We start from the raw sequence: 12,760 nt of genomic DNA, 5'->3' as shown, positions 1-12,760 counted from the left end.
AGAGGTTACAGAAGTAATTTCTAATGCCTAAATGAAATACTGAAGCCTGTACTTTTGTAGATATTGGGAATTCTATGTGGAAAGCTAGTGTAATTAGCAACATGAGATGAAACTTGCAGTTTCATACTCTGTAATTCTCATCTTAAATATGTATTTACATAGCTTTGTAAGCATGTTTCATAGATGTATGAGATCTGTTGTTGAGGTGGAAACTTGTCTGGAAGAGATGTTTGTGATTAAAACAAAAACTTTTTAAATCGGAGACCTGATGCTAACTTCACTAAAGGAAGTGTAGATATTACCTCTTATTTCTTTGGATAAAGGAACCTACTTACACATAGCAGATGCTTTGGGTAACTATTGAGTTCCTTTTGGCCTTTTGATTCTTTGTCTTCTAACATCAAAATGCAGTTATGAAGCAGAAATTATTGTGCTAATCCATGACAGTCAACTGTGCCTGGGATTTGGATAGCTAAGGAGTATGCCTGTTGAGTATGTTAGAATATCTTGTTTAAAAAGTATTAGAAAAAATCAAGGGGCAGCAGTTAGGCTGCTGTGTATGAATGATTTCTGGGGACTAACAGTAATGGCCAAAGACACTCCCCACCCCCCCAGCTGTAGATTAGACTATTTGCTGAGCTTAAAGTACACAGGCTTGTAGGTCTGCTTCATAATCAGTAACTGAGTTATATAGTTTAGATGCTCAGTTTAAAGGGAAGAACCATCCCTTTATGTTCTTGGTTCATCAGATTTGCTCATTAACTGTTGCTTTAGAGTATATGCTTATCATTAGCATTCTTATATTTTCTAACCCCTATCTTGCTGTCCATTCAATAAGCTTTTCTCCTTTGTCCTTTTGGGCCACTTTTTAACTTGACAACTAGTTAAAATTTTTGTTATGTTTGCTACCAAAAATATATGTTAAGGTCTTGACAGATATTAAAGTTTTGTTATGATTGCTATCAGAAATATGCTAAAGTTTCCTTTGATTTAAGTAAATCAACTTAGTTTTTTAATTTAAAATCTATGTTCCTGAGGCTGTTGTGCTATAAAGAAACTGCTGGTTGGCTTACTTATTTATTGATTTGTTTTTCCTATGATGACTTAAAACAAAAACATCCTTTCTGTCTTTCTTTTCAGTTATGACTTCTGTTGGCTTATAATAAATTGAATATTTTAAATAAGTAGTTAGAATTTCTAAATAAATCTTGAAGTGAAAATGTTAGTGTATATATGGATATTTATATATCGATATATACAAATGTATATATATTTTATATCTATCTGTATATACAATTTATATCTATATAAAGACAGCCTTAGAAGATCAACTAGGACTATGCCCTCATTTTCATCTGCTTCTGGATTCTGGGCTCTGCCAAATTGTATACGGAATTAAAGCCTCAAGATTTAGTAATTAAATAAACCATAGAGTTTGACATGGAGAACTATGCATGCACCTCTTCATTATCTATTTTAGGTCAACAATAGTCTGAGTTAATACATGGGTAGTACAAGTCACATATTATGTATTTACATGGTTAATGTAATACATTACATTTTATATTGCACTGTCACCTGGGATTTTGTATACAACAAATTAATGAAGAATGAAGCCAAGCTGAAGATTTCACTCAGGAGAAACTGGAAACCTGTCTATCCAATTAAACACCCTACCTCTACTACCTTCTCATATAGGGGTTAGAGAGTATTATATCTTAGATTGATAAAAAGTACCAAAATTAGGTAGAGTTCTCCTAAGTTTACCTATGTGTGGGTTACCTTTCTTGGGTACAGGGAAATTAAGTATTTTGGTTTAAAAGATATTTTCCAATACTTTATTCATAATCCCTCCTGCAGTCATGGGGGCCTGGCTTAGAAAAATCAAACTCCTTTATTTTGCACAAGAGGAAGCTGAAGCCTAGAGAGGTTGTAACTTGCACAAAATGACATAAATAATATGTAGCAGAGCCAGGATCAAGGGAATCTGAAATCTCATTTCAGGCCCTGTTAGACTATAGGCTTCATTAGAGCAGGAATGAACAATTCTGGACTGTTAACAGAAGAGCTAATGTGCTCGATGATGATATCCTTAAGGCTGAATGAAATCAAGGCTTGTTATGGATGTGAATGGAAATGCCACGTATTAGAAATTGACTGTGGATGTAGATAAACTACTAAATAAGAACATTGAAAGTGGATCATCCTTTTCTAGTTACCTTAAAAATTTTTTTCTCATGATATATTTTGTATACATCAGAGAAAAAACAAAGTGGCATTTGGTGATGAATTTTGAATAGTGAAAGGGCAGTGTGAATTTTATATGGAAACCTTGGCTGTGTGGCATAGTAGAATGAGAGCCAGAATTGGAGTCAGAATCTGGGTTTTAATTCTGCCCCCTGTTACTTAATGCCTATGTGAAAACAATTTAAAAATACCATCCAACCCAAATAACCTGGCAACATTTTAAATCGTTTTAAAGAAGTTCTTTCATAAATCATAGGCAACTAGATAGCCAAACATACTCTTTCTTAAAACTTACCTATTCTACTTTTATCTTCCCGTGATGGAAACTTTAAGTTATAATCAACACTTAGCAGAGGAGTTAAGAAACTTGTCCAAGTCACATAGCATGAAACTGAGTCTTCGTCTAATTTAATTTCTCCATTTTATAAGATGAAAGTGGTAGGGAACATCTCATAGTTCTAGTGGTTTAGAAAGCTGAGAAAGGGTTGGTTTTTTTAAGTTAATAAGAATCTTTTGAAACTTGATAGTTTTCGCAAATTCTTGTTTTTCCAATTTGTACACTTTGCTCTGAAGAATGTAGCTATCAGTCTTCATGGTAGAAAGTACCTTCTTCCTCTTTGCTTAGACCAAGATAACCAGATGGAAGGGGAGAGGGAAGGTGTGGTATGTGTCTTGTCTGTCTGACAGTGGGAGGGGATGTAAGCTGGGGAATCCTGCCCACTTGAATACAACTTATCCTAGCCAGTGCCAATCCTTGAATCTTTGCAGCAGCAGCAACACTGGTGGTGCCTTAAACCAATGGTGTCGAGGTCAAATCGAAACTGGGGGGTCACTAATCTGTGCATAAGGATCCCTGCAGGCCACATATTGACTTAGTTTTGAAATATAATGTAACCTACTTTATTGTATTTTAATTTATTTTGTTAAGTATGATTCAATTCTATTTTAATCTGGTTCTGGCCATAGTCAGGTGTTCCTAGCCCTTATGGCAAGCAGGTGGCGTGTTTGGCACCTCTACCTTAAGCCACATTTACCGATTTTCGTGGAGGATGTTGAGGAGAACCATTGCAGTGCTGTAGATGTTTTTCAGTACTAAGGCTAGTAGGCATAAGCATGTTGGACAATTGGAAATGCTAAGAGAGAACATTTACATAGTACTTTACAATTCTCAGAGGACTTCTCACAAGTTATCTAAGATAGGTAGAACAAGTATTTTCATCATTTTCCAGCAATGGAAACGATTGATTCCTTAGAGATGTTATAACTGCTACATTTCCAATTTAAGTTCTTAGACAGTAGCATGCCTAACTATCCCTGTTTCCAATGTATATATACACATTGGCAAGGATTAGTTGGAATAGGCCTCTTTCTGGACCTAAAATGACTAGTTAGGATTTTTACTTATTATGCTCTTATTTAAAGTTTTACTTTCGTAAGTTACTTTAAAAAATATACATACATACATATATATATATATACGTGTATATATATATATTATGTACACACACACACATACATACACATACACACACACACACGATATTTCTCTGTGGTCATTTTATTGAGGGGGCAGGTAGTGGGGAATTGAATAGGTTGTTTTTAAAAGTAAATTTTAGGTAAGTTTTTTTTCTTTTTGTACAGAAGGCCTAATAACTAAACGATAAAAAATGTAATTGATTTGCCATAATTAAAGTATGAAGCAACCTGCCTCAGATGATGTGGTTTAGAGAGTCAATCAAGAATTCAATTTCTTAGCTTTTGACATGTTTGGGGGGCATTTAGGGGAATTAGAACTCTTGTGAATGCCTATGACCCACATTTTAAAAAATATTAGAATAACTCATAAAATTAACTCTTAGTATACTCATTTGGAAAAGGAAAATGTTATCAAATAGGCTTGGTACCAGAGGAAGCAAAGCTTAATGGCTCAATTGAGTTATGAAGGTTATCTCTGGATTTAATTTTATTTGTATTATCAGTAAGGATGCTTGATTTAGCTTTATTACTTTTTATTCTTTGTGACTAATTAGAAATTTCATTTCATAGTTGTTACATTACTATTAGCACTTGATTGTTTTCTCACGTTCCTTTTAATTTTTCATTAATTTTTAATATCTATTTTATGTGATCTAAAAACTTCAAAACATTTATGTGGGGAATTATCTCCATTTCTGTAATGGAATACAATTCAATTTTATAATGTCCCATAATTATACTATAGCTGCATATGTGAACAAGTAGAACATTTGTCAGCTAATTGAATACAGTAAAAAATTTCATGTACTTAGAATTTAAATGTTATAATTACTTAACAGTGTGATAACACTTTTACTTTTAAGAAATACCCTAGCAGCTCCTTGAATGAAGTGAAGATCCTTTCTTTTTCCTGTGCTTTTCCTTGAGTTCCATGTGTTTCTTCTCAGGATGAAATGATAACTCTAAGGTATAGTAAGGAGTGCTAGTAAATAAGCTATTGGGGCTAGCTATAGCTAGAATGGTAAGTTAATGTAATCGCATAGTATATAATAACCAAAACTTTCATGGGCTGCTTTTTTGTCAAGAAATCCTCTTCTAACATTGTAATGTGAGAGTTTGCCCTGTTGAATGAGAGTAGAGAACTAGGAGTGATGTAAGTTGACTTTTAGTCCCTCTACTGGCAAACTCTTTAATAGCAGATCTTAATTTTGGGGTAGGTTTCTCTTCTATTGTTATTAATTCATAAGTATTTGTTAATCTCCTATTATGTGCCAGGCACTGTGCTCAGTACTGGTAATTCAAAGCCAGAATGATAATCCCTGCCCTTAAGGAGTTTATGTTCCATTTGGGTTCTGATTATTTACAACTTAGTAGTAAAAATTATTTCCAGTATCCCATGTTACGTGAAGTGAGAAAGCCCTCATTTAAAAAATATAAATATTGTTGGTCTCAAATAGAGAGATTTTGAGATCTTATCATCAAATAGCCTATTATTTTGGAGATAACACAATTGTCTTCCAATATTGATTTGATTTGTCAAATTATAACTCTGGCTTAGACTTTCTGAATGTTGAGTTGTTTTTTTCATAAAAACTGATCCTATGGTACCTACTTTTTTAGTGTTCTGATGAGCAGAGTATTGATAGTAAGATGTGGTTATTATATTGCCACTATGGGAAAATAATATGAAAGTCAAAATAGCATGTCATAAATTTGTGATCACATTCCTGAAATTGCAGGAAAACTTAATTTTTTCAAAGCAGTCTGTCCGGTAAGCATAAGCTCTTAACAACAGTCAACACTTCATTTTAAAATGAATTCATTTTATGGAGAATCTGTTTATCTGACCCAATACTTTTCATAGATTTAATCTCTAAAGAAATCTTAGAATTCATGAAGTCCAGCCCCCTCATTTTATAAATAAGGAAAATGAGGCCCAGAGGTGTTTTTGCTTATACAGGGACATGTGACCAGTAAGGATTTGGGGCAGTAGTTGAACCCATGGTTTTCTAACTCCGTAACCATACCCCATCTACTGTGCCACTCCCTGGAAGGCTCATGGTCATTTGTATGGGTTTCATGAAACAAAAAATGTTTTTGTGAGGAAGGTGGGTTTTTGATTAACTGTTTTGATAGTCATTTAGGTGGGTTCATATTCAGGTTTAGTTGAATAGATATATTCAAAATCAGATCTTCACTTTGGAAAGGTATTGATCTACATCTGTTTTCTGTGTACATATCCTCAGACATTAAATATTTGAATCTACTGAAGACTTTTATTGTGTTATCTTGCATCAAAGTATACCTTTAAAAATGATTCAGTGTGTTAGGTGTATGTTGATTTTACATATACACCTCCTATATGTCCCCACATATACATATATGTATGTATGTGTAAAAAAGTTATAAGCTTGGGTTCATTCATTTTCACTGTATCTTAGAAGAATTGTTCTTGGGTGAATGGAGCAGACTAGTAGAAAGTTTTTGCTTTGATATTGACTCAAGGGATACCTTGATAAAAAATAAAAGCAAGAACAGATGGGGTTAAGAACTGACATAATGTACACATTAAGTAATATGGCATTAGTATAATTTAATTAAATTGCGTGTATACTAGAATCTCACAACAAAATTGTAGATTAGATGGGGAGGTCAGTTTTGAATGCCATCAGAAAAGGTTTAGTTAATACCAAAAGAATTGTATAGGTGGTCTAATTTATAAGGTGGTCATATCTTATGGTCCCTGATGATTCATTATAGTAAGACTCCAGTTTTTACCTAACAAATTTTTTTAGCATAACCTAATAAATTTTTAAGCTTTATTTTAATTCACTTATGTTCAACATATACAAACATTACCAAAGCTGATGGCCTAAAATGAGACACATTTTTGGACATAGTTAATATGGGAATTTGTTTTACTTGACTGTTTGTTACAAGGGTTTTGTTTTTCTTATTTCTCTTTTCTCTAATGGAGTTAGAGAGAAATGCATGTTAATTTTAAAAAATGTAAAAATTCAACATTTTAAAAGCATTTTATGTGTAAGGTACTTAAGCGGATAGTGAACTTTGTTGAGATCATTTTGAAAGGCAGCAGAAATAATTTCTTTCAGAAGTTGCTTTTTTCCTGGCTAAAATCTATAGTAAAGGAAAGAAGAGGCTAGCTAGCTGATTTTTGTATATATATTTGAATATTTTATATAGTGAGTCTAGTTGGGGGAATGGAATGAATGCATGAAAGAATAACCTGATAGAAGACATAAAGTTGAATTCTAAATTCTGTAGCGTACTGCAAATGTAGAATTTCAGAGGATTGGCAGTGAAGGCTAGAGTACTTGGTGAAAGTTTCATGGAGTACAAAAGACTTTACTTGAATCAGCAGCAGTCTGGGGACGTGGAGAGAAGATCCCATTGAGGGAGAATATCACAAGCAAAGGCAGAGGCAGGAATAAGAATGCCCTGCTTTTCAAACTGACCAGCCTAGAATAGGATAAAGATTAGAGGAAATCAGTATGTTGGAATCCCTACACCAAGGCTGATTGCAGCCCTTCCATAAAATACACATTGAGAGTTACTTTTAGGTCTGGGAGGCTGAAAAGATTGCCTGTGTTCAGTGTGCCTGAGGTGTATGCCTTCATCTCCTCTGTTACACTTGCTGAATCCAAGTTCAGATCTCTTTTTCTACTGCCTATAAAATTAAGCTGTAGTATGAAATTGTTGGAGAAGTGGATTGTGGTTGGATTGTTTTGGCAGAGAAATGTAATTTGATATAGAAAAATAGGAATCTTAAGTTTCTGGGCAACATAATGATATGAAAGTTATGAAAAATATGAACTGAGTAACAGTATGGATGATGAATGAACTCAAGAATGTGTGGAGAGGCTGTTAAAGTAACCTAGAGGACTTGGCCTTGAATTGTGGTAGCAGGAATTCAAATGAGCTGTGTCATAGGGAGAATTGGTTATTACATGTATAAAGATTAAAGCGAAGGAATAGAATGAGCTAAAAGTACAGAATGTATAGGGGAATGGAGTTACTGTTTTCAAGGAATTTGCAAACAGATTGGCGGATAGGATGAATTTGATTTGAAAATAGCTGGAAGTAATAGTGTAACATCCAAATGGAAATATCAGGCAGATAAGGGGGAGAGAGAGAGAGAGGTGTGAATGTGTGTGTGTGTGTGTGTGTGTGTTTTATAATTTAAAATGAATGTCGGGGCAACTAGGTGGCACAATGGATAAAGCTTGGGTCAGGAGGACCTGAGTTCAAATCTGGCCTCAGACACTTGACACTAGCTGTGTGACCTTGGGCAAGTCACTTAACCCCAGTTGCCTCACCCAAAACAAAAAACCCCCAAAAAACTAATGTCAAGGCTTTTACAATTATTGAGGTAGTAATGTTTGAGTTATGTTCTGCTAAAAAAGACAGTAAATATATTTGATATCTATAATTATGCAGTAATACCTATTCTTTTTTGATTAATTCATAATGACTTAGGCACTTTATGAGAAATTTTCCAAATTCTGTTTATAAAGTTGCTATTTGGAAATGCCAGGAGTCATGAATTGAATTTTATTTCCATATCTGCGTTGGCTTTCTGTGCCTGAACTCTGGATGTAAAATGTGGGATGATAATGTTTATAATACCAATTCAAAAATATGTTTAAAACAAATGTATGTATCCACACATATACATACATATACACTTATATGGTATATTTATACAAAATAAGCACTTTGAAGTCTTCCCTAAAAAGCAGCATATTTTTAATAGTCATTATTAAAATTGAATGGAAAAAATCTTTAATTAAAAAAACCAAACTTTTTAAAAAAAAGAATTGGTCATCTTTGTGACATTTATGGCAATGTAAAGAACATAATGAGAGGCAATATGGTGTAGTGCATAGAGAGAGAGCTTTGCAGTCAGAAGACCTGGGTTCAAATCCTGCTCTGACACATTTGTTCTGTAACCTTGGACGATTACCTTCTCCTCTGTGCCCTAGCTGACTCTCAAGACTACCAGAGATGATATGGATTTGTGCTGGTAGAGCAATCTTTCAAGCCTTTATTAAGCATCTCCTGTGTGATATGAAGAGAACTAAAACTATTCCCTTCCTTCAAGGAGCTTACATTATAACTGGGAAGATAATACATGTGCGTGTGTAGGCATGTACATGTGTATATGTAAGTACAAAATGGACAGCAGAAAATCTTTGTGAGGAAGATATTGGCAATTAAGGGGTTGGGTTGAGTGAGACCAGTACAGGTCCCTCAGAATGTGGGACTTGAGTTGAATATTGAAGGAATTTAGGAGTTCCAAGAGATAAATATGAGGAGAAAGCATCCCAGATATGGGGGGCCCACTGGTGCAAAGGTAAGAGAGAATTTCCTCACTGGGGTCTTTATACTGATGTAGATTGAATGCGAGTCCAGTTAAAGAAATTTGAGTGTTTTGCATGTTGAAGGTTTATTTAAGGTGTTTATGAAGATCCTAATTTGGGAAAAAAGTATAAACAGTGAGGATTTTTTAAGAGGAGAACCTACATTTCATTGATTATAGTTTTGCATGAGTAATATAAGGCATTACTGATCTATAATTATTTAACAAATAAAAAGCATTTCTAAATTGCTTCTCATTTACAAAATTTTTATTTTATAGAATTCTAAATTGAGGCATGTAAAGTCATTCTATCGAAAGTTCCCCTTAACCTACTTACTGTAGCATTTCCATTGTCTCTTGACATTGCTACTTTGTTAATATTCTTGCTGTGGACAACGTTTTCCTGTGGCAATTAATTTCCATCTAAAACTTAGTTTTCAGTATTATACCTTGAGCTCTTAATTGTGCTTTTATTTAGCAACCCTAGTGTTTTTCCAGGAAGTCAATCATCTTTTGTCCTTCCGCCTCTTCTCTCAAACACCTCTTTGGGTACCTAGGACAGATAGCAAGTGCTTATTTTCCTTTTTCTGCTAGTTTTCTACTCTTCTAAGCCCAGCTCAAATAGAATTTTTTTCATTGAAGCATGTATTGATTCCCTACAGCCAGAAATACTTTCTGCCTTCTCTAAAACATAACACTTTGTACTACTTTTATTGCACTTTCACATTTTACCTTGTATTTATACTTGTATTCATGTTTCTGAAACTTCTCCCCCCACCCCCATTACCTTGTATTTATTTTATAAACACTTAGGTGTATGTAATGCCTCTCCTGAGAGAATGTAATATCTCTGAGGGCAGGGATTTGGTAATTTTTGTCTTTTTGTCTTTACTGCCTCATAGTACCTGGCACATTAGTTCCTTAGTAAATGTTTGTTGATGGAGCAATCTCTCAGCTAAGGAGTGCTGAGTTCTGTGAGGGCAGGGGCTGTTTTGTTCTATAGTTCCCATAACACCTGCTACAGCTCCTGGTACATCTAAGATCCTCTGTGTATGTCTCTTAAGAGAATGAGAACCCTGTTCTCTACCAATGCAGATCAGCAACTAGTATAGTTTCAGAGTTTCCTGGAGTGTCTCAGGATGACCCAGCCAGTAATGTTAGGGGTGGAACTTGAACACAGGCCTCTCTTGCTCCAAGGCTGTGTTGAATTTATGTGTATAAAGAGAGTGTGTGTGTGTGTGTGTGTGTGTGTGTGTGTGTGTGTGTGTGTGTGTGTGTTTCAGGCTATATGAATTTTACTTCAGACTGTGTTGGCAAGTATTGATACTCAGATAATTTGACATAAAAAATAACGAATAACCCATAACAAAAGGATTGTGATTGCACATGTATGTAAACTTCATTTACTTAGGATTTGTTAATCCCAGATGAAAATGTGAATTTTGACTCTAGCATCCCCATTGCTTTTTTTTTGGGGGGGGACAGGGTGTGTGTGAGGTATGAGATCCTTCTAAGCCTTCTTTTCTATTTAATGTTGATTTGTTGGCTCTTTTATTTTTTCATGACCTAGTGTTTTTTGAATGAATAGAGGTAGATAGGTGGCACAGTGTTGGATGTTGGACCTGGCATCAGGAAAACCTGAGTTCCTATTCAATCTCAAATATAAAGTTGTGTGTCCCTGGGCCAACTGCTTAATTGCTGTTTTCTCATCTGTGAAAAAGGGATAATAATAACCCCTACTTCCCAGGGTTGTTTGGATAAAATGAGATAAAATTTGTAAAGCACTTTGCAAACCTTAAAGCACTGCAAAGTGATAGCTATTACTATTATTAATTTTTGTCCCTTTCCCATTTTTGAGTATGGAAATGATTACTCTTGTGTATATTGATATTTTATACAGTGTCTTGTCTAGTCTATTTACATGTTTTCCTAGTGAATATTAATTGATAATGTTTAAGCACGGAGAGATTTTTAAATATTTGATTTTAAGCCAGAAATTTAGACTAAGGCCTGATTTATTAAAAACTTATTGCACATAATAATTATAATTTGATTTTTTAATTTTTACTCCCTCAGGGAAGAAACCCTTTTTTCCTGGAGCCAGCAATAATTATAACAATTACTGATGGGAGCAAGTTGACTACTACCAGTGGAGTCCAGGAGGAGGTAAGCTTTGCTTACTTCATCATTCATAATACAGATGCAGTTTTAAAAAACAATTTTCCTATATAGTCAATTTTTGGTTATCTTCTAGTGGACTATATAATGTTTTCAGTTTGTGATAATCCAAAGCCATCTCTCTCCCATTGCCTGTTTGCCAAAGGTCATTGGGGGGTATGTGCAGGTGTGTGTGTGTGTGTGTGTGTGTGTGTGTGTGTGTGTGTGTGTATGTGTATATGTGTATGTGTATGTCTGTGTGTGAGAGAGAGTGAGAAAGAGAGAGGAACTGCCTTTTTTGTTTTTGTTTTTAGGCAGTCGGGGTTAAGTGACTTGCTCAGGGTCATACAACTAGTAAGTGTCAAGTGTCTGGGGCCGTATTTGAACTCAGGTCCTCCTGACTCCAAGGACAGGTGCTCTGTCCACTGTGCTTTCTAAAACCAAATGTAGCATAAACAATTTGTGTCCTAATCTTCTCTTCTCCATTAGCATGGGAAATTGAGAGTTGACTTATGCAGTTTAGTAGGATGAGCATCTTGGATCCCTTGGCATAAGATATTTATACAGAAGTAACTTGGATTTCCTTTTAATTTCAAAAAATGAATTGTGTATGGGTTTTTTTTGTGTGAAATAAGGTAAAAATTGTAGTCTTCTTAATTATATGTAGCATTTGCTTGAGAATCTTAGTTGTTAACCCTGTATGAGAGTTTGAATAAGAAGAGAAAAATTAAGTATATTAAGCATATTCAGTAATGCAGATATCTAGCTTCATAGTCACATATTACTAATGAAATTGCCATAGAGTATGGAAATATTGTATTGATTTATTAGAGAAGATTGGTAAATTTTTTTTCTTCTGGATTTACCAGTCTACAGTGAGAACAGGGAACTGAGACCATGGTTGTTTAAAGCCAAGTTAAAATTTTGTTTAGATTATAATCCAAAATTAAGGGGTCCTCTTTACACCATATGAGTAGTTTTGCTCCTTAGCCAGAATTTTGAATTATTCACCTCATAGCAGAAATTGACATGTAGCTAATTATTTATGTCAGTGTGTAGGAATAGAAGGCATATGTAAATTTAACGCACAGATAATACATTTTGCTTATCTTTCTATTTTAAACTTCTTTCTACCTATCTTTTTTTTAACCTATCTTTTTCTGATAGCTGTTAATAAGTAGTCAGATTGAGTTTGAGTTTTTTTCTTTCTTTATTGGGTTTCTTTGGGAAATTTAATGAAACATGAAATAGCCAGAAAATGGGAGAAGATCATTTTGGTGTGATGAGCATTCTTTAAACATTATTCCTTAGTTTCAGTAAATTAATAGCTCTTTCCTGATTTTGTTTTTAGCCGTTTTTGGTTGACTTTATGTTATAATTGAAAAAATTCTTCTCTTTGCTTTCTACTTTTAACTTTTGGTGAGGAGTTCCTTTCAGAGTATATATGCATATATGTGTCTGTAAGTATATATACACATGAATGTATGTGTATACATATGC

General features: G+C 34.3%; 1 protein-coding gene across 1 annotated transcript in view; it reads left to right on the top strand.

The window, feature by feature from the left end:
* The window catches only part of INTS6 (integrator complex subunit 6), a 94,534-nt gene that overhangs the window by 14,754 nt on the left and 67,020 nt on the right, over positions 1-12,760 (top strand). Inside the window, 1 exon segment of the mRNA XM_078156971.1 lies at positions 11,180-11,269. Coding sequence (XP_078013097.1) covers positions 11,180-11,269 — 90 coding nt within the window.

The sequence above is a fragment of the Phascolarctos cinereus genome, unplaced genomic scaffold (assembly GCF_003287225.1).
Source record: "Phascolarctos cinereus isolate Bilbo 61053 unplaced genomic scaffold, phaCin_HiC Scaffold_726;HRSCAF=1367, whole genome shotgun sequence".
Taxonomy (NCBI): Eukaryota; Metazoa; Chordata; class Mammalia; order Diprotodontia; family Phascolarctidae; genus Phascolarctos; species Phascolarctos cinereus.
This window is presented reverse-complemented; position numbering and strand designations above follow the sequence as displayed.